This window comes from Rhipicephalus microplus, chromosome 3 (genome assembly GCF_043290135.1).
Source record: "Rhipicephalus microplus isolate Deutch F79 chromosome 3, USDA_Rmic, whole genome shotgun sequence".
Classification (NCBI taxonomy): Eukaryota; Metazoa; Arthropoda; class Arachnida; order Ixodida; family Ixodidae; genus Rhipicephalus; species Rhipicephalus microplus.
In genome coordinates, this window is record NC_134702.1 from 2,696,698 (window position 1) to 2,719,923 (window position 23,226).

The 23,226-nt window shown below is 48.5% G+C and overlaps 1 protein-coding gene across 3 annotated transcripts in view; it reads left to right on the forward strand.

Moving 5' to 3' along the window:
- LOC142803572 (transcriptional adapter 2-alpha-like) overlaps positions 1-23,226 on the forward strand; it is a 160,922-nt gene that overhangs the window by 32,654 nt on the left and 105,042 nt on the right. Inside the window, exons 2-4 of one of the 3 annotated variants that reach the window (XM_075888728.1) lie at positions 3,702-3,793; positions 14,910-15,007; positions 15,897-15,956. In XM_075888728.1, the coding sequence (XP_075744843.1) occupies positions 3,702-3,793; positions 14,910-15,007; positions 15,897-15,956 (250 nt within the window). Of the gene's footprint in view, positions 1-3,700; positions 3,794-14,434; positions 14,537-14,909; positions 15,008-15,877; positions 15,957-23,226 lie in introns of those variants that run through there. The other 2 variants (XM_075888729.1, XM_075888730.1) reach the window with 2 other exon arrangements.

Genomic DNA, 23,226 nt, shown 5'->3' on the forward strand with positions numbered 1-23,226 from the left:
AAAAATTTTCCATCTCTCGCTGAAATATAGCCCGAGCTGATGAAACCCCGAATGGCAGTCTTGTGAATCGGTATAACCCTCTCAGAGTGTTGATGGTGACTAGCTCTTGGCACTCCTCATTGAGTGGGACCTGCTGGAAATATAGCCCGAGCTGATGAAACCCCGAATGGCAGTCTTGTGAATCGGTATAACCCTCTCAGAGTAGCTAACGTGGTTGCTTGGGCGAGTTGGTACGACATGATTCACATAAAAAACAGCGCCAAAAAACGAGAGACAAGAAAAAGAAGGAGACAGACAGTGGCACTGAACTTACAACAAGATTTATTTGCCAGAGCCGCACAATATATACTTGGGCAGCTTCTAACAAAAAAAGAAAATACAAAACAAACAAAACAGAATCCACCTAACAACCACATAGTCATCTTCACAACGCACCATGAGCAGCACGTGTGCTAACGTGCCGAAGAAAATCTATTTCTTTTAATGATAGCGCAATCGAAGGCCTGCTGACACATGCACTGCTTATGAGGCTTCAGAAATAGAAAGGCTGGGCAGTGCATGTGTCAGCAGGCCTTCGATTGCGCTATCATTAAAAGAAATAGATTTTCTTCGGCACGTTAGCACACGTGCTGCTCATGGTGCGTTATGAAGATGACTATGTGGTTGTTAGGTGGATTCTGTTTTGTTTGTTTTGTATTTTCTTTTTTTGTTAGAAGCTGCCCAAGTATATATTGTGCGGCTCTGGCAAATAAATCTTGTAAGTTCAGTGCCACTGTCTGTCTCCTTCTTTTTCTTGTCTCTCGTTTTTTGGCGCTGTTTTTTATGTGAATCCTCTCAGAGTGTTAATGGTGACTAGCTCTTGGCACTCCTCATTGAGTGGGACCTGCTGGTAGGCGTCTTGCAAGTCAAGCGTTTCGAACTTCTTAGCCCCTGTAAGCTGCGCAAAAAGTTCCCCAATCGTGGGAGTAGGGTAGGACTTGGCGAATGTCACCAGGTTTTTGGTAGTCTTAAAATCACAGCAGACACAAATCCGGCCATTGCGCTTCATTACAGGAACAATGGGCGCGGCCCACTGAGAAGTTTTTACCGGTTTGATAACGCCTTCCCGTTCCATTCTCTGTAGTTCTTCCAAAACCCGGTCACGCAAAGCAAATGATATCGGACATTCCTTGACAAAACTTGGCTTCGCGCTCTATTGTAGATATCAAATCTGCAACGCCGTGAAACGTGCCAAGCTGCACCGAAAAAACTTCATGATATTGACTTACCAGATCGTCCGTAGACTTCACGATGTTGACTCCCTCCATCTGAACGATGCCTAGCTTGAGGGCCTTCATCCAGCTTCGTCCAAACAGCGTAGGACATGCCCCTTTCACGACAAATAGTGGTAGTTGGGGCTCCTTGTCACCAAGTTTGACCATTGCTTCCAGCTTTCCCTGGACGCGCTTCATGTCGCCGAAAAAACTTTTCAGCTGTGCACTCGATGGCTCCAACGGCACCGACGGAAAAAGCTCGACGAACTTGCCTTCGTCAATGGTCGACACACCAGCGCCGATGTCCAACTCCATATTGAGCGTTACGCTGTTCACTTCAACTGCTATGCGCATTGGCTCCGAACTAGCTGTGTGAAGCGTCCACAAATCGAAAACTTCGGGCTCTTCAGCAGAGGCAGGCAGGTCGTTTAGGTTGTTCACGCGACTAGATCGGCTGCGACTATACTGGCTCCGGTCGAAATTTCTGTTGCCCGGCTGAACTCTCCAAACTCTTGCAAGGTGCCCTTTCTGATGTCAATTGTGACAGATCGTGCTGCCATGCCTACAGTAATGCACAGAATGAGCTCCCCCGCAACGAAAGCAATAGCTATCAATTTTTTTCGAGGCGACAATGTTTGCTTGCTCCGGAGCTTCGTCAGATAGTAGCTGTGCTTGCTGACAGCTCAATGCGCATGAATCTTTACGCGCAGCCTCCATAGCTACGATGGTGTCCTTCGCAGTTTCGAAGGTTAAACACGTCGTTTCCAGCAGCCATGTTTGCATGGTTATGTCATTAATTTTGCTGACTATCTGGTCGCGCAACATGCGTTCTCGAAATGTTGCGAAATTGCAGTTTTCAGCTTATTTCTTCAACGAGGCAATGTAGTCACTTACGGTCTCCCCCTCTTTTCGATGCCTTGAGAAAAACTTAAAACTTGCCACTACTTTTGATATGCGAAAGGCGTAGTGCTTGCCAAGTGTGGTAAAAATTTCGGTTGTTTCTGCTTGGGCGGGCCTTCTTTGTGCTCGGAGGCCTCGTAGCCGAGAATAAGTCTCTGGACTGCAGCATGTCGAAAATACAGCTGTCAGCTTGTCGCTAGGGATGTCGTTCACGATAAAGTACAGCTCGGCCTGCTCACGGTATTCCGCCCACTCCGATGTACTCAGGTCGAACAAATCCAGCTTCCCGACAACAGGCATGCCGACGTGTGATTGTGCCGTGCCCGTCCGGTTCGTCAGTCGACCTCGTCGCCACTTGTGATAACCAGGTAGTCCGGACCATGCCGGTTGCCGGACCGAAGCACACGCATGTACATAGGCGGGTTTTACGATGACTGACTCGTCAAGTGCACTATATTTATTTCATTGCTACATCGACGCCCCCGGGCGCCTGAACGGTGAACTTATCTTATCACACAGGCCTGCATATTTTCAATGCACAGCACATTCAGCGCATATGCTGAAGGATAGAGCCCCTTGTAAATTCTCTTATAGAGACAGCTACAATTACAGTTACAAGGCACCTATATGCAGGGCTATCCGCCTCGCTTTGCTTGTAGTCCATAATTGCATTAATAACGCAACACACACATGCACCTGCCTAGCCGTACATTTTAGCAATGTTGTAATTGATAATGATCATTGCTAGTCGTTACAAGTTTGTGCTCATTTGTCTGTCGTTCTTTGCACTTTTATACTTTCATATGATTATGAATAACCAACTAGCCCAATTTAACACCATTGTGAAATAGGTTATGATGAATTATATGCGAGCCTTCGGGAACGGAGCAACTCGTTACATGCTTCACATTGTGTGGAATCTGCCATGGAATATTACACTCGTTCGCTTGATTTTTGTCTCTTATAGAGGATCTTTTCGCAAAGAAACTTCAAGCACAAGCATAGCCTTGTGGCAGAGCGCACAACTGCCACTCAGAGGGTCCCGTTTTCTTTTTCAATTTTTTTTGTGGGCATCAACAAACAGTGATAATGGCGATGCCAGTTGCGACGGACAACTAGGCCACTGAAATCAACTGCCATTGTGACTTGATGAAAGGTTGCGCTGTAAAATAAATTATCATTTTAAATTGATTTTCACCAGTCCCATATATAAAGACTCCAACAAAAACAATGCTCATTGCAGGCCAGCACATCTTGTCATCCAAGCAGCCCTGATCTGTGGCTATTTGGTGCCATTGTAACCAACAAGCTTTTGTACAACAACATGCTTTTGTAGTGTTCAAGATGGACAAAGAATGCAGCTCTGCTTTAATTTAATCTTCTCATTTGGACTTCTGGTTTTATGGAGCTTAAATTAAGGCGGTTGAACGTTACGAGGTAGGAAAACACGACATTACCAGGGAACTAGGTGGTTTATTTAAGGTCTAAGGAACTTGTTTAATCAATGATGACTGAACTGTATATAGCTCTGTGGTCATTTTATTGCAGACAACTGAGTTCCCCTTGCTGTGCAAAACGTGGACTGCTGCGGAAGAGTTGAAGCTCCTGGATGCTCTCTTGGAATGTGGCATTGGAAACTGGTGGGTTAATTCACTCAAAAGTTACATAAGCTGAAAGATAAGCTAAACAGTAAAGCAAGGGCACTTTTGATCGATTTGAGAAAGGATACTTGAGAAATGACATGGTGTTTTCAGTGCATTGGGGGGGTCTCTTTCTTTCAAGGAACAAGGTAGCCCAAAAGGGGCATTTGTGCGCACCTCCTACAGAGTAATCTTGCTAGCTGAATCATGTAGTCAAAAGCATGTCAATGTATCATGCAGCGTTTTGATGATTCAGTTAAATTTGGTTATTACGAAATTGACGAATTCCCGGAAAGAATCGTTATAGAGGCGATTCCATTATATGCAGGTTTGGTACAAAAATTTGAAAAATAAACAGAAGGGGAACTGAAGGCAGAGCTACCATAAAGCACTTATTTAGCTGTAAAAGACTGCCTTATTACAATAGCAATGATATGGACACTTTCGGCGGGCTCTTGCCGTCGGTGCCAAGTTTCTTAAATCCAAATTGATAACATGCCCCCTCGCAACTTTTACCAGTGGGTAAAAGCGCGCGAGCACTGCCGAAGTAGAAATCCACTGAGACGGCCCATCTCTATATCTCTATCGCCTGTAGGGCACATGCGATAACATCCCCCATGTGTTAGAACTGACATCAAACGCTCAAACAGAAAGGAAGCCACCCGTTTTAAATGAGCATAAAAAAGCATGCAAGGTGGGGGGGGGGGTTGCTTGAGTAGCAACGGTGAACTTTGATTTTAAGTACAGAAAAGCTTCTGACTCTCGCACAACCGCCCAATAGCACGTGGTTGCAACGCCGATCAGCCTTTCAAGACTACCGCCGAGATCCGGGATACACAGCGGGGTACAGCGAAAGAATGGACGCGATCGGCTGTCCGTGATACAGTTGTTGTATGGTGTGCTTCTTTTTTTAAACACGGTGCAGTCGCAGAGAGCCAAATCGTTTACTACATGGCTGGTTGCGAACAGCGCTTTGCTCACTCTGTGCACACCGTGACTGCCGATCCGCATCTTGTAGAGTACACCCTCTCTGCTTCAGGTCATGCACAGATACGGCGAGTAGCCTGCTGGGTTAAAGCAATGATGAAGAGCTTTCCGCAAGCAATGTGCTCTCCGCAATGCTCTAGCAATCCTGGCAGCGGATGGAGGTGCATTTGGGTTGTCGCTAAATAAAAGCATGCAGAATGGTAACAACAGCGCTACGGTCGCTGTACAGTGCGCGTGTTGGCATAATACAGCAAGGTTTCTCGGTGCCCGCGACCCGCAATGGCGAACTTCGGGATAGTGAGCTGCGTGCGTTTTTGTAAAGCGGTGCATGCTTAAACACGGTCCCGCAATATGAAGAGGCAGCGATCGGTGGCCCGGCGCGTTCAAGTAGTCCCCTATTAAACGCGTGCAGTAGGCCTAAAGTGATGCTGTGCCACATGCATGCCTGCGCAGATAACCGGGGATGCTTATTGTGATAAGGCTTTTTGCCAGCAATAAGTCATAACGATACGTTTGTCGGTGATCGTCACCTCGCCTTCATTTTTTCCCTGATGATTACACACAATGTTATCGTCGCAATCCCACGTGGTTGGTTTTTCACCACGATTGATCATGGACATTGATGTGTTCTCGCAGTCAGTTTTTCACGACAATTGATCATGGACAACGTCGCGTACTTCACCAGTCGTACATTTGTCAAGGCATGTTCTGCATTAAGCATCAGACTCAAAAATACCTCCCCCTACCACCCTCAAACTATCATCCCTGAGCATGTTAATCAAAACTCTGGGCAAACACCACAGAGCATACGCAATGGAAGTAAATGTTTCAGATATGGCGTTTTCTACGCGTACCATGGTTAATAGGTGTACAGATTATACTCTGCATTTCTTGCCTTTGGGAGGGAGCTTCCATTTCTATTACGCCACACCATGGTACCATCCCAGCCATATTACTCTGACACACAATTTTACCGAAGCTCAGACAAAGCGTATTTCCAGTGGTGTCGTTGCTGCTCGCAAGCAGTTGGATATTGTAAGAATCGAGAAATCACATCATTACAATGTCAGCCATCGTCACATTCAACACGAACCCGGCAATTTAGTTCTACGCCGCACACACTACCTGAATAATACATCTAAGAGCTTCTCCACATTCTTAGCCTCTAGGTGGGAGGGTCCATTTCGCGTTTCACAAAAGCTTGGCAGGTTATCATATTGAATGAAGTGCACCACAACCGGAAAACTTATAGGAACTATACATTAGTTTGAGCTTAAATCTTATTACATTCGACTTCTCACTTGCTGGCACTTTCATCATTGGAAGTTGCAAAATCTCATCTCTTCATAGCATTGCACGCCACCTTCTTAAAGGGACACTAAAGGCAACTATTAAGTCGACATTGATTGTTGAAATAGCGGTCCATAAACCTTATAGTGTTACTTTTGTGCCAAGGAAAGGCCTATATTGAAATAAAATCACGTTTTAGTGGTCCGCATCGGGTTAGCGCACTTCAAATTATTCGCCTCAAGAAGTGAACCGACTGGACTGACTCACGTCACTGTTCCCGTGCGCAACGTTGCCCGGCTTTACTGCACTAGTAACAGCTGACCGAAAGCAGCGGGAGCCACAGCAGCAACAACGGCCATTGATCAATTTTCCGCCATTGGCTTCAAGATTGTAGACATTTTTGTTTCAACTGCGCCCCGCTAGATGGCATAACCCGTCCGGTGTAACCACATGAAAATTGAATTTTTAAACCACTTGCACTATTTCCTATAGTAACGTCCGGCGGTTCTTTTTTTTATTAATCAAATGGAAACGAACAAGTAGCATTTTATTGCGTCTTTTAATGTGCGGAAGTTTCTTTACTTAGTGCAGTTAGATACATTACTAGTGATTAATTCTAGGCGGTCCGTCGGTCCGTCTGATGTCATCGGGATCATTTTGAAAATGACCTCTGCGGCGCTTGTGTTCTTGTGCATTTACCTTAATTTCTCAGTAAGTAGGGCACTGTTGTTGATAATGTTGTCGTTTTAGATGTCATACCTTGAGCTCCCACTCTGACGTAAATTGTTATTTGACTTTAGTGTCCCTTTAAGCGATGCTCCGCGTGCTTTTCAGATGCATTGTCACCGGCCCCAGCGACCTTCACCGACATCCTCCCGCCGGTCCTGCTCGCGATCAGCCCCCTGGAACCGGTCTTCCGCTCTTCGAGGCCCTTTCGAGGCCCTTCTCGTCCCCCATCATCACAAAGCCATCGCCGCACAGTGGCCACATGGGCCGCCTGAGATTGTGCAGACCGCCCCGTGGCCTGGTCATCCCGCCTCTCGTGGAAATTCCAGCCTCGCTCTGTCCTTGGCGATACACCCCTCGAAGCTTTGGAGCCGTTCCGCGAACACCTCCTTTCGAACCGCCACCCGATCGAGCCTCCACAGCCTTGCACCGCTGCAGAGTCACGAGTCCTCTGTCTCCTTTGCCGCGTGCCATAAATCTCTCGCCGCGCCCATCAAGACGCCCCCCCCCCCTTTCCCCCACCGAAGCCATCTCCTTGCTGTCGTTATTCAAAACGCCATCCCACGACCACCGCAACCACCTCTAGCTCCAACAACGATCGAGGTCGCCGTCGCTCTTGTTCAATCGGCCCGCCCAGACCTCCTGGCACAGGGTGCCCTGTCCGTGCCACCTCCCAACTCACCACACTCCCTAGTTGACGACCTCCTTGACTTTGAAGAATGAGCTGCCGCTCGTCAAGGGAAAGGGTGTAGTGTGGGTGTTTGGTGCTTCAGCGCACGAGCTCATGCAGGCAATGGAAAACGGCCACCCGACCGTCGAGCTTGCACGCAGTCAGTAAAGGTCATGTTTCTAACGCTGCCTCTGTCTGCTTTTTGAGGGCTTCAGCCGACCCTTTGCCCAGAGACTACCACTACCATCTACCACTGCAAAGTGAAATTTTGAGCACTACTGTCATGAAAAAATATTCATGCAGATCATGCAGAAATCGCAGAGGTAGTTAAAACGTACACGACCTTACACGACCTTAACTTATCCACAGCGACACTGCAAGATAGTACGTATTTTAAGTCGAAACCTCTAAAAGTAGCTGGGAGTAAACAAATTCAGCTTCCAAGAACAAGTAGACTGAAAAAGTGAACACAATAACAAGTGTGTAATAAATGTCATTTTTATTGATCCAGCATTTGGACAGATTCACATCATGTGCCACCAGTTGGTTTCAGGAGTGCTTGCTTGCAAGAGAGTGCTCAAGGTTTATCGACATGTCTATACGAAAAAGACATTAGGCTCAGAGCTTAGCAGTTGTTTAGTGCAATGTACAAGCACCAAAAAAGACATACAAACAACAAAAATGTAGAATGCATGTCTAAAGCTTCTTTTCTTAGAATTGTGCCTCTTTAGTCTGTTAGCATTCACCTCATAACTCTGTTTGTTTAGCATACATGGTCGCTTTATATTCAGCAGATTGGTTATTACTTGTGACGAGAAATATTCTGGGTGTAGTAACTGTGTAACTATAACGACAAACGTAATAAGCCCGAATTACTTTTTTGTGCCTATCACCTAAATACGTATTACCTATAATATGGGCTTACAACCGAGAATTAATTACTTGTGCCTACTCTGTTGACACAAGACAACATTGCCCACTTGTAAAGTACTCAAAATAACGCTGCAGAGTGAGAAAGATTCAGAACTGTATGCATCCGTAATTGTTTATGCAACAAAATTTAGCAAAGATACATTGCTCTTGCTGCGCGAGCTATCTGTCGGCAATGCGCAAGTTTCGTTCCCGATTCCACGTCATGCATTCACTTCAAGATGAGCACTACTTGGCAAGTGCCGCTGACTGCAGAATCAGACCCTTGTCCTGAAGCCACGCTATAAACTCGAACGCCGCAACTCAATGAAAGTGATGTTCATTCACAGATCTGGATGTTCAGTTATATACATATGTTTATTAGCTTTCAAGAATGTTTACACATGGGTTGAAAGCTTTGGATATGTATGAGTTACTTGTTTTGTTCGGACCTGACTGTATACATCGGTTGTACCGGCTTGGGCACTCGCAATAAACAACGTAAACTTTACTAGGTTGACATTGTTTTTTGCTAGTCGCGGCCAGTTTGTTCACCTGGTGATAATTAAACACATGAACCACAATTAAGGAGAAAGAACAAAATGCCACAGGGACGAAGTACCATGAACGAGCCTCCTAACCAGCAGCAGAAAAAATGGTCCTATCTAAGGATGATGATAGTACAAGCAGCGTGATCTCACCTCGTGGTATTGCAGTTCAGTACGCTACTGCTACGTTATTTTGGTACAACAACACTAAAATACACTTTCCGTTCTCTAAAGTGGTATAGGTATTCTCTGGCTTTACGCACACCCGCGCGCAAAATGAGCACTCGCTCTCGCCTGGACGTCTCTGGGGCCACAAGTGCACTGCCACCGCTTCGCGCTTCATTGACGGAAGACGCATGCTCGTGCCAAAATGACAAAATCGGGGGCAAACTTTTTAGATTGTCGGTGGCGAGAATTCGTTATATCAAGGTTGTCTCCTTCTGTTACCTTGTTACATAAAGGTCGCTGATACATGTGCTTCAATGGAGTAACGGCGGGGAATAGAAAAACTTGGTTATATTGAGGAATTTGTTATATACAGCTTCTTTATTAGTAAGTTTAACTTTATACGGCTGGCCAGACCAGGATAACAGGCGGTTAAAGTTTACTGTTGCCAGATATGAAAGCTTATGTTGCTTTTCATTCATGTTTTGTGAATGAATATGCATTTGAGACAATCCACAGTATAAGCTTCACAAAGCTCATTATTGTGCATACAACAGTTGAGGACTAAGAGACTGAGTGGTGTTCTTCATGCCACTATGTGACTAAACGAACGCAGCACCTTCTTTGCTTAAGGAAGCTGGCTTGCAGGACATGTGAGCATGTCACAGTGAGAACAGCAAGGAAAAATCCCCTCCCCACAAAAAGTATAGCTTTAGTGAGATCAATCTGCTGTGTAACGTGATAATGATAAAATAAACTTTTAATGTTCCGAAACAGTGTTCGTGAGCTCTCTTACATAAAGAACTATTTAATACTCATGGATTCTATTGAAGAGGAGTACTAGACCAGGAGGGGAGACGAACGAAGAAATGAGCAAAACGAGCAAGGGTCTATTTTTTATTATCCAAGGGGTGTAACTTCACTGTTACGGAAACATATCGAAAAATTCTCGCGGCTATGCGTTCGTTGCAGACTCGTGCACAACAGCAACACTGCTACTAAATTTCTACTTCTGAATGGGTTTGGGGATCTTCAAGATGTGCTTTGACGCGATAGATGAAGACCAAAAAATTTTAGAACTGCAGAGCTATCATATATATTCTTATTGCAATGGTGTTGTGGATCGGGACATTTACAGCCGTGTTCGCACAAGTGCATCCCAAAAGTCGTGCACTTTAACCTTTTGAGGCCTAGGTCCTTTGCCAAGACTGTCCTCGTCTTCTTTCAGTCTTATTCCACCTCTTATAAGGTATTTGATGCATGAGGACATGGCTTGCATCGACGTGGCAGGCCCGTAATCACTGTACAGAGGAACTTTGACTATGCATTCCTCGGTTTGGTGACGACTCGCATTTTACGACTACTCAATTAGGTCCCGGCAAAATCCACATAGAAATGATCTATTAAAAACCTTAGTTATATGGTGCTGTTTTATACAGACCCTGCATCTTACGACTTTCAGATTCCGTCCTAAAGAAAAAAACACATTTACTCGAATAAAACTTTGACTGAACCAAATATTCACGAGTGCAAATTATGAACTTGCATTCCCCTGGGTTGATGATTAGAAAAATAGAGAGTGAAACAGGATGTCTTGTTATAATGGAAAATTTATATTCCTGGAACTTCATGCGCTTCCACAACACCTCGATCACGCACATATCTATCTGGGTGTAATGAAAGAATCAAAACGACGACGACGAAGGTGTGGTGCCAGGCGCATGAGTGCAAGTTGTGTGCTGAGGCTAGCCAATCAGCTGATTACTTGTGGTGGCCCATAGAAGTGGTTTGCCACAATTGGGCCACATATGCAGAATACGTGGTGAAAAGCTTTGTGGCAGGAGAAGAGCGGAAGCAGTGGCAGACAGAAGACAGCCGCGACAATTGTCAGGCCGAAGTGTCAGGCGCGGTGATTCAGGTTTCAGCTAGGTAACGCGACATGCTGCTGCCATCTAACCACCAGCTGAAGCGGCATTGCCAGCACGAGTACTGCATCTCGGGGTGCGGTCTGGCCTGCTGTTCTGTTCCTTTACGAGCGCATTGCAGATCTCTGCGAGGTGTCTCCGCAGTCAGCTGTTTAGCACAGCAACGAACGTGACCTGGCTAATGGTCACAGTTGCACATCGCATCGCATCTTTGATGTGGGTGGACTGCGTTCGAAGTCGTACCGAAGCCATCAAGCACTATCATCGCCACAGCGTCACACTTCCACATGGGAGCAGCACTACATCACCTTTCACCGCCTCCTGCCCTGCACCTCAGCGTCCGTTGTACCATCCACCATGCCGTGAAGATTTTTAACGTTCTCTCCTGAACTCATGTTGTCTTCCTCATTTAGCTTAGCATTTGTGACTCAGTGTTTATTGCAGTGTTTTTTCGGTGTGTCATAAACGTCGTGGGTGTTGTTACCATGCCGTCTCTCATTATTCATTTCTACTTCTCATGGCATGCACAACCATGATGAATATAGTCTCATCATTTTCATTACACCGGAGTCGTTACCTAATAAAGCTGTTGTGGTGAACTCCAAATACGCCACGATGGAACAGGTGGAACCGCCAGCGTGTTGCAGACCGACATTCATTTCCCTTCCTTTGCACCGCCAACAAAGGTGTGGAAAGGGAAAGGAAAAGAGAGCCGGTCCCTGAGTTCAACAAACAATAAAGTTAGTTGGTATCGCGACTCTCAGCAATGCTCTGTCTCTGTGTCACTCACACGAGCCAGCATTCGGTGGTCCGCAGTCCTAACTACGGAGCAGCACGAAGCCGTCGCCAGCCTGACAGTACAGTCATGAAGCGTCCACCCTTTTAGACCAGCGATCCCGCACTTTGGTTCGTCCAGGCTCTCCACATTACCACCGACACCACCAAATACCATCACGTGGTGGCCATCATTCAACCTGCCACAGCAAGTGAGGTGTGCAACATTCAGCATGACCCACCATCAGAAGATGCGTATTGAGTGTTCAAAGAGGCACTCATTCGTCCTCTCACCCCTTCGGAGCTGGAGCAGCTGCTACGCGAGGCTGAACTGAGTAACCGCCGACCAAGCCAACTGTCGCACCAGGTGCAGCAACTAGCGGGCAGCACAACAGCCTCGACAGTAGTCTCGTGCAGGGGCTTTTCCTCTAAAAACTGATCGCAACCATGTTGATAGGCGTCAGGGCTTCACAAGATCGATGAACTAGCTGACCGACTGATGGCCGTCACCTCGCCAGCAGTTGCCACAGTGCTTGCCGAAGTCTCGCCATCTACCGCATTGCTGAAGATTATGGTGACCTCGCTACCCACCGTAGCGGATAATCACCGCTGGTTCCCGCTTAGCGAGCCACAGGGCCACGACTCGCGCCACCACCTCGCTTGTAATGCATCGCTTCGCGCGCTCGGCTAACAAGGCGGTTAGGGTGGCGTGGCAAAACAGACAGTGTTAAAATGACAGAAATACACCGACACTTTGTTGCCTTTGGCGGTACCCCGAGCAACAGTACAATGTCCGCTCCTGGGACGTGGAGAGCAAAGGCTCCTGCACGCGGATGTTCACGATAAGGGGGGGGGGGGAACTGCGAGCACGTTGCAGCTGGCAATAGCGAGCTTTGACACGCCGGTCAGGAAAAGGTCCTTTGGGGCTATGCTGCGCACTCTCACGATAACCACTGGGCCTGGTCGCGAGAGTTAGGGCAAACCTCGTACGTGTAGGCCTACGGCAAGTGCGGCTTGGTGTGGTACAACTACTTCAAGCACTAGGCGCCGCTGTTGGCTCAGTGTACGGTACCGAAGCTAGCACTCAAGTAAACATGCCTGCCGGGATGCCAAGGCTCCTCGGCAGGCTACATTCCGGCGATTCCCAAAGGGGTCGCGGATGAAAGAAACGCGTGCTTACCCGTCGTCGACTAACGGAAGAGAGACCTCTCTCGGTGCGCACATGCCTCGGCTTACCCATTCTCGCAGCCCCCGAGAACACGTGCTGCGCCCGCACGTGGCGCCATCTATCGCCACGCGCCGTTACCAGAGCAGGAAAAGGGAAAACGAGCGCCCCTACGATGTAATGCCCGAGAAATGGTTGCGGGCGCACCTCAGATTCCCACAAGATTCAGGAAGAGATTTCTTACCTCGCTGACACTGTCACGGTACTACAGTTAAGCGGGGTGGCATGCCGCAAAACAACAGTGACAGCTGTGCTGGTATTAACCGTAAGTTCGGTGACACTGCACCGAACTGTGTGCCGCCGTGTCAAAAACCGGGAAGTGCACAGAGCCAGCACTGAGGGTGACAGGTGCTACCAGCTCAGAGGAAAGGCACCCTTCTGTCTTCATCCTGACTGATCGCGAGAAAGGCACCCGCTTCCCCGTCAACACTGGGGCAGAAGCGAGCATGCTGCTGGCGTCGCCAGCCAATCGCAAATGCCAGAGCTCGTCGACGTTGCAAGCTGTAAATAACAACGATACCGACGCACGACTCTCTCTTGCTAGACCTTGGCTTCAAGAGGAAATTTAGGCGGATATTTATGGTAGGTGACGTAAAATTTGCTACCCTGGGGGAGCAGACTTCTTGCGTCAATTCGGACTGCTGGTTGATGTACGCAACCAGCATATACAGGATTCCCTCTCACCAGCAGCAGTGAGCAGAAAGCCATCTAAGCATCCGCCTCTTAGCCGTACGCCCGTCATACCACCAGGCACAGCCTGTTTTTTCCTATGGAAATTTATTTCCTCTAATAGAAACTATGCCATGTGGGCCCAAATAATATCTTTTTATTATAACCGCACAGCAGCCATCTCAACTTTTTTTTACCAGCACATCAAAATTTTTGAGGAGTTCTAACATTGGTTTGCAACAGCCTGTGGGAGTTGCATAAAATCAGTGCAGCTGTACTGCATGATAAACAGTTTTTTCATGCTTTTTTATTTATACATAGTATGATGCACTCCGACTGTGCTGCTAACAGAAAATGTGTCGGTAATATATTAGGCTGCACATTCATTTATAATATTTTTGTATCGAATTATGCACGTACCGCCGAATACCCACCGGTTTTGCGAAATAGGCACAGGCGTCCCCGGCCCGACACTCGGCTACTTTCAGAGGTGAAACGTCTGGGAGGGGCAGCCTGCGCCCTTCAAATCCCGTCGAAACGTTAGCACGATGAGTTGAGGTAAAACTCGCTGGGTAAATCAAAAAAATGTGCCGCCCCCAGTCGCACCGGGAGCTGTGCCCCATGCGAGGGGTCGAGTGAGTGACGATGCGTGCTGGGTCTGTTCGCTGTGCCCGTTTTCGTGTCGGCACTCGCAGTGTTTGAGCGCCGTGTGGAGCGGCCATAACCACTTTTTCTTTAAAGGCTGCGTCGTTCGAAACGGAGAGACATTGGAGTCAACAGAGCTTCTCCCAAGTGATCTCCCTGAAGAAAGCCGGGCGTCTGGCCAAGGGTTGCTTGTGTCCAGTTTGTGTTCCGGTGGGTGTGCACTCACTGCCTTCTTAGGTGGAATGCTGTGTTGCACTCATAGCACAATTCACCAATTGGAAGTGCACTGCATTCAGTAGAGATAGTGGTGATAACTGTTATGGATACTACAGTTTGTGTGCTGGCCACACATTAACCATGTTGTCTGTTATGTTGTGATAATACTAAAAAAAAGGTGTGGGTTGACTATAGCTTCCCATTATCACCTCTGGCTTCTCTTGCATCTCAGCAAAAGGCACATAGCACCCCAAGTGAGAATTTTATGGCCTACAGGTCAACGAAAATGATTAAAAAAAATAATGACGATGCAACTTTGTGTGCATTGTTAATGGAGGAACTAATGTTTCGTTGATTTGCTCTTCAGGAGCGACATTGCAAAACACGTGGCTTCAAAGTCGGCTAAGGAATGCGAGTCTCACTACCTGCAACACTACATCTATGCTCCACAAGGACTTCTGAAAGGTTTGCATTATGAACATTTGTGCAGTATTTGCAGATTCTTTCACTGGCCGCTGTTCTTGGCCATTTAGTACCTGTTATGATTAGTGTTAAAACTGTAACCGTAGTGTCACCTGTCCTCATCTTTTTACGCTGTTTTGACTGCTCAGAGTGGGAACTAAGAAGTCTGCAAGAATATTGTCCCAAATGAAATACTAGCTGAATGGGGAAACTCAGAATTTGAAGAGCGAGTAGTCAAGCCTTGCCTGTTGAAAGGATACTCAATATCAAGACTTTTAAACATTGTGCTACTCGGCTGCCTGGCCAGGCAGAAAGGCTTGTGGAGGCGAGCCCTTCTGGCTCAAGCAGCCTTGCTCAAACCCTTTGTTGCCTCTTGAAGCATCCTAAAATAAGGGCAGGCAGTCACAAACCACAGCAAAACTGTGATAAGGCTGGGCCTGAGTCGGGTACAGCCTGCAAAAAGGCACCTAAGTGGCCTTTCTTTTCTGCGGTGATAGTAGCTGCAGCTGCACTGTGTAACCAAGCTGCATACAAACCATGAAATAGCGGGTTCAATTAGACACCAGCTGTAAAAAGTTTCCACTGCTTGTGGAGGCCAGTAAGACTAACGATGACGTCAGCCATAGGGCGTAATGCACTATTGCATGCGTGTGCTCTCTGGTCACTTCTTGACTGTTCCAAATTCAATTTCATTTTTTCCTTATTCAGAGTAATTGAAGGCTGGCTCATACAGGCAGTTCCAGTAATACTGATATGCCAGGCATGTTTCTTGGATATCTAAGTGCTATCCATCTTTGGTGTGTCGTGGCAGTTTAAGATTGGGTGGTGCTGCTTCAGTGAATGACCTTATATGCCCACTCAATTTTATTATAGTACAACCTCCTGTACCCAGGTATTGCGTCTGAGCCCAGCAGCATCGGCAGCTGCCAGCTTGCTCCTGTGCCCTACAGAGGTGAGATAACCTTATTGTGCTCAAGTAACGTGCTTCAAGTGTGCAACTGTTGTGTCTGAATACCTGAGCATTGCAGCAGTGCAAGTGTTAATTGTTTCTTTTCCTTCAACTTCATCATGATGCCTTGAGGACCAACCTGTCCTCCTCATTGCCAAGCACTGCTGACAGTTTATTGCATGCCTCGCTGACGTGGCATACATCTCTTCCTTTTCTCAGTTTATCATAGCATTCAAGACAGACTGTGGGTAAGGGCACAGGAAAATAATCCATTCTTTCTGCCCACATGAAAGAATAGCAAGCACAGGTAATCATAGCCATGTTCCCGCTCTGTAAAAGTTCAAGAAAGAAAATGGGAAATATAGTAAATGTCTTATTTTGCCTCCATCTGTGGGGCAAAATGCAATGCCGCATAAGGCAAAGTGAGAGAGTTCAAAACATTTTGTTGTTTGGCCTTTGCAGCTGAAATACTCAGAACTCTCATTCTAAGCATTCAAGCAGTCTTTGTGAGCCTACAGTTTACACCTCGTGCTTGAATCTGCTTGCCCATGCTTTTGTAACAAGTAGAATACTCAACTCCCTCCTTGCACCTAGGCAAATATGATGATGACCAACTTGAGGTCATCCACCGAAAAATCATCAAGCGGTAGCTTGACCTATCAACACGTCCAACCAAAGGCTTCTGGCCCTAGGTGTGGTGAACACCTACCGGGACCTTGGAGAAGTCCTCCTTGTCAACCAATACTCGTGTCTTGCACGAACCCATCTCGGTCGCCACCTCTTGGGCCGGCTGCACATCAAACACAACTGCAACCTTCAGGAAAGAGTGAGAGTGCCAGAGCCTTGTAGACACGCCCTTTGGGTCCGACCACTTCCTTGCAACATGTCCATAGAAGACCACAGCGGTCACGGAAGCGTTACAGCGACACTTTGGTCAATAGCAAGACGTGCTACGTGGACATTGCCGGCCAACACCACGGAGGGCATCGCCGCAGTTATACACAACGTAAACACTGCAAACGAGCTCACTCTCAAAGCCTACAGCGCAACACACGTGGAAGCGATTGCCATCGCTCTGGCCTCGCACCTATCCCTCTTCAAAACATATCACCGACTTGCAAGGGCCTGTCGAACTATGAGCTAAGATGGGCTTCCCCGCTTGCTCAGCGCATACTGCGCCTAGCTGCTGATATGTTGATCCAACTCTGCGTGATCTGGTTTGGGCATTCGTTCACCAAGGACTCAAGGGAAAAGAGCAAGCCAATCAGGCCGCCCATGCACTCTCTTCCTGGGCTATCTCCTTGTCTTTGGAAACCTATTCAGACAATACGGCCCTATTATTCAAAGACATCACCAATTACTACAAGGAAGAGTACTGGCGCTATCCCGATTCTGGTAAGGGACTGGATCACGCTGATGAGCGCCTCCTTTTAAAACTGTTTGTCAACACTGTACTATGTCCAGCTGTTGCAAAACATTTCAAATCATTTTTGATGGCACATGCCAAAACTGTTTGTCAACACTGTACTATGTCCAGCTGTTGCAAAACATTTCAAATCATTTTTGATGGCACATGCCAGTTCTGTGGAGAGGTGGCCCGACACCTTCCACATAGTCGGGGCATGCCTGTCAAATCCATCTATCCTCCCCCAACTTCAACCTCCCGAGAGGATTAGGAGGCAGCCCTGCTTAGCTGTTAGTACCCGAAGGCCCAAAAGGCCTTGGTTCAACAAAATTGGGTTTTGTTGCTTGCCAAGTGCGCTCTGCAATAGGGGTTCCACCTAGTACTGTGAGAGGAGGAAGGCCAATAAGGCCCCAGCCCAATCAACTAACCTCTGTGGAACCATTCAATCGTTAATAAATGTTTTGACCACCACCACCAGACAGAGTGTGGCACTCTGGTGTTCGACAACGGCTTGCAGATCAAGCATCGCCAGTATTTTTATGTTGGCATTGTCATGAGTAAAATGGCACGAGGCGTGTGCCGAACACTGAAATTCGGCGATGGTGCACGAGGCCCCAATGGGGCACATACGCGCTACGTTCACGGACCGTCGGAGGAAAGCCTGTGGCCCGTCACCCATGCTGTAGTGGAAAACCTCGTAGAAGATGAGCTGGCATTGCCCTGTGGGGCACCAAGTGAGGAAGGTTGAAAAATACAGCGTTGCCCTCGTGGCGAATGCTCAGTTAAACAGGATATTGTCACGTGATCACAGAACGACAACAACGTCTGTTCACAGGAGCAGCACTGGACGTCGAGCCGAACCGAACCTTAGAGCACGAGCACACACCAACCGTTCTCTTCTTCTTTCACCCCATGGCACATATTCGCATTGGCATGGCTAAACCTCGTTCCATGCCTGTGGCATTACCCCCCCTTCGAAAAAAAAGTACCACCCCGATGACCAATGCCGATTAAAAGTTAAAGTAGTCGCGTACACGCACAAAGATGCGTGAAGAAGCAGTGTCAGGTGGCTCGGGGGTAGTGTGGCTTCATCCGTGACACATGAACAATGTCGGGCTGCTGGGAACATCGAGATCGCTGAGCTGTGTCTTAAAGCAGAATTTCGTAGTTGACATCTGTGAGGCGCCGTAGTACTCTATAGGGACCGAAGTAGCGGTGAAGTAACTTTTCCGAGTGGCCCCTTTTGCGAACGGGGATCCACAGCCAGACCAGATCTCCGGGTTGGTAAATGACATGGCGATGACGGGAGTTGTACCTCTGCGAGTCGATTCGTTGTTGTTTTCGGATCCGCTTGAGTGCAAGCTGGCGGGCCGCGTCGGCGAGCCGGATAAAGTCGTTCGCATCAGTAGTAATATCGGTAGTGTCAGGCAACAGCATGGCATCAAGCATCGTAATTGCTTCTCGGCCGTGAAGCAACCGGAATGGAGTGAAACCCGTAGTCTCTTGAACCGCAGTGTTGTAAGCGAACGTTACGTAAGGCAAAATTGCATCCCAGTTCTTGTGATTACGGTCGACGTACATAGATAGCATGTCAGCGAGCGTCTTGTTTAATCTCTCCGTCAGACCGTTGGTTTGTGGATGGTATGCGGTTGTTTTGCGATGAGCTGTTCCACTAAGTCTCGTGACGTCTTGCATCAATTGGGCTGTGAAGGCTGTTCCACGGTCAGTGATAAGAACTGTTGGCGCTCCATGGCGGAGGACGATGTTGTTGATAAAAAAATATGCAACCTCATTGGCGGTGCCTCGTTGTAGGGCTTTCATTTCGCAGTACCTCGTGAAATAGTCAGTAGCGACTACGATCCAGCGGTTGCCATCATGTGACTTCGGGAAGGGCCCAAGCAAGTCCATGCCGATTCGTTCAAACGGTTGTGACGGGGGTGCAACAGGCTGTAATAAACCAGCAGGGCGCACAGGTGGGGCTTTACGGCGCTGGCAATGATTGCATGTTTTAACGTAATGCTTGACATCCTGGGTGAGCTTTGGCCAGTAGTAGCGAGTGCGAATCCGGGCAAGGGTACGTGCGAATCCTAGGTGGCCGGAGGAAGGCTCGTCGTGGCAGGCAGATAAAATGTCAGCACGTAGCCCTGGTGGAACGACGAGGAGGTACTCAGTCGCATAAGGTTCGAAGTTCTTTTTGTAGACAATGTCGTTGCGGAGACAAAATGACCCTGAACGTGCAAATGCCGATGGTGGACTCGAGCTGCGACCTTGAAGGTATTTGATAAGTTGTTGGATCTCTGAATCATTCCACTGTTGTTGGGCCAAGTCAGATTCACTGACTGCACAAAGAAAATGGCCATCGGTATCATCGTCCCTCGATGTCGTCGTGAGGGGTGCGCGCGAAAGGCAATCAGCATCAGTGTGCCTGCGGCCCGACTTGTAGACGACTGTAACCTCAAATTCTTGAAGGCGTAAGCTCCACCTCGCGAGGCGCCCTGAAGGGTCCTTGAGATTGGCCAGCCAACAGAGGGCATGATGGTCCGTAACTACTCTGAATGGACGGCCATACAGATACGGTCGGAACTTTGTTATCGCCCAAATAACAGCAAGACATTCCTTCTCCGTGGTCGAGTAGTTAGTTTCCGCAGATGACGAAATGCGGCTAGCATAAGCGATGGGACGTTCAGCGCCGTCTTGCCACTGGACGAGTGCTGCACCAAGACCGATGTTGCTTGCGTCAGTGTGAAGTTCGGTGGTGGCACCTTCATCAAAGTGCCCTAGTTAGGGTTCACTCTGAAGGCACTGCTGAAGCTGGGAAAAAGCGGCTCTCTGCTCTGGACCCCACAAAAAAGGAGTATCCTCCTTCGTTAAACGGGTAAGGGGTTCAGCGATGTTGGCAAAGCTCTGGACAAAGCGCCTGTAGTAGGCGCAGAGACCCAAAAACCGGCGCAAATCCCGTTTGTTCGAAGGTGGAGGAAATGCAGCAACAGCCATGGTCTTTTCTGGGTCTGGTCTAATGCCATCTAATGACTGATAAGGTGGCCGAAGAACTTTAGTTCTTCGTTGCCTAAATGACATTTCTCCGGTTTTAGAGATAGGCCTGCGGATCGAATAGCGACGAAGACGGACTGAAGTCGTTGTAAATGTTGCTCAAATGTTTTGGAAAAAACAACGACGTCGTCTAAATACACGAGGCAGGATTCCCACTTCAGACCGGACAGGACGGTGTCCATCATCCTTTGGAACGTTGCCGGTGCAGAGCACAATCCAAATGGCAATCCACTTTGAATTCGTAGAGGCCATCGGGAGTTATGAATGCTGTTTTTTCCCTGTCACGTTCATCGACCTCGATCTGCCAGTAGCCGCTGCGTAAATCCATTGAGGGAAAGTATCGGGCATGTCGAAGTCGATCCAGTGAATCATCTATGCGTGGGAGAGGGTAGACGTCTCTCTTCGTCACTTTGTTGAGCTTCCGGTAATCGACGCAAAATCGAAGAGTGCCGTCTTTCTTTTTAACAAGTACGACGGGTGACGCCCATGGACTGTTCGAGGGTTGGATGACGTCGTCGTCGAGCATCTGTTTCACTTGAAAACGTATTGCCTCTTGTTCTTTTTGCGACACGCGGTAGGCGTGCTGTCGTACAGGCCGTTCGGTAGGGTCCGTTATAATGCGGTGCTTCACGGTTGGGGTCTGCTTGATTTTGGAGGTGGACGCAAAGCAATCACTATACGTACGTAAAATCATGCGTATCTGCTGTTGCTGCGCACAGGATAGCTGGCAATTCACGTCAACCGTACTGGCTATATCAGTGTTACCTTCGGCAGCAGTGGCAATCGGAGCGATAGTGGAACATTCTGCGTCATCGATTGCTTCAAAGTTCGCGATTGCTGTTCGCTTTGCTAAGTGTTGGTACTGGCCGCCGAAATTCGTGATCAGAAGCTGAGTCCTCCGATGTTTCAGTTTGACGATAGCACGCGCGACACAAATCTGCCGAGCCAAGAGCACCGAGAGGTTAGTTTCCGCGATGCCACTACTCTTGTCACAGTCGCTCTCCACCGTTACCAACATACTGGCTCGCGGCGGCAGTGCGATGGTGTCATCAGCAATTCGCAGTGTTGTGGTCGGCGCAACTGCATCCTTTCGTAGGGCTGCATGGTCGTTAGATAACGTTATGAGCAGGTCGCGAAGGTTAATAATGGCTCCATGCTCGCGGAGAAAATCCATTCCGAGAATCAGGTTTTGGGAGCATTCGCGCAATACAACGAAGGAAACAATGTACGTCGACTCACGAATTCGGAGGCGGGCAGTGCACATTCCTAGCGGTGTCAATAGGGGACCTCCCGCAGTCCGGAAGTTGGTTCCATGTCCCTAAGGTGTCGTTACCTTTCTTAGCTGTGCAGCGAGGTCAGCGCTTATAACAGAATAATCGGCACTCGTATCTACCAGAGCGGTCAGCGGGTGGTTGTCGAGAAGAACAGAGATACGAGCAGAGACCTGTTTGTCGTTGATGGCACACGTCGGTGAAAGAATGTCGTCGGATGTCGGCAGGCAAATAGGGGGAGGGTCTTGTAACGGTCGATCAACAGCGGCCTCACCCCTAGAGGTCGCTGTTCTTAGTTTCCCCGGCGCGGGCTTGTGGATCTAGGTGATCTTCCTGCAAGGACGTCCGCAAAGGTTGATTGTTGGCCAGGTGACGTGGAACGCCGTGGAGATGGTGAGCGGGATTGGCGACGCGGAAGGTTTGAGGATCGTTGGCTTGCCAAGTATTCGGCGATAGCACGGGGCCGCTCACCATCTCTGGGTCGACGAGCATCCGGACGAAAGCCGGGAAGACCCATGTGCCTGTAGGCGCACTCACGGTAGATGTGACCTGGTTCACCACAGTGATAACATAGAGGCCGGTTGTCGGGAGCACGCCATACACTGGATTTCCGTGTAAGGGGTGGGTTGCCGTACTGCGGTGGTCCCGAGTAGAACGACGGTGCCGTCTGCAGGGTGGACGGACGGGACGGATAGCCAACAGCCGGTGCAGAAGTACGCAGTGCTTCCGCGTACGTTAATAGCGGAGCTTCGGCTGGACGCGGGGCCGTCATGGGTTGGACTTCGGCTGCACGCAGAGTCGTCATGGGGTGCACCAGCTGCCGGACTTCTTCGCGAACGACATCCGTTAAAGCTGCAACATGGGGTGGAGAAGACACCACGTGCAGCTTTTGCAGCTCCTCGCGCACAATACTGCGCACGAGCTCCGTCAGGTCTTTTACAGTCGTGACGTCAGGTGTTTGTAGGGCCGACGACACTGACGAAAAACTGCCAGGACGTTCATACTGGTACGAACGGTGCCTTAGCATTCTCTCCATTGTCGTGGCTTCGCGAAGGAAATCCTCTACAGTGCCGGGAGGGTTCCGCACTAGTCCCGCGAACAGCTGATCCTTCACTCCCCGCATTAGGAGGCGCACCTTCTTTTCTTCCGTCATTGAAGAGTCGGCTCGCCTGAACAGCCGCGTCATGTCCTCAACGAACATGGCAACACTCTCGTTCGGACGCTGGTTTCGGGAATTGAGGAGCCGTTCCGCTTGCTCCTTTCGGTCAGAGCTTCGGAAAGTATTTCGCAACTGGTTGCAAAACTCTGGCCAGGTTGTCATAGTGGCTTCATGGTTTTCGAACCAAGTGCGCGCAGAGTCCTCGAGATAAAAGTAGACGTACCGAAGCTTTCGCTGCTCGTTCCACTCGTTGACGCTGCCGCAACGGTTGTAGTCGTCGAGCCAGTCATCGACGTCCTCATAAGGGTCACCGTGGAACGGCTTCGAAGTACGCGGGACGTTGAAGAACCATGGAGGAGGCAGCGTTGATGTTTCTTGGGTTTGCGT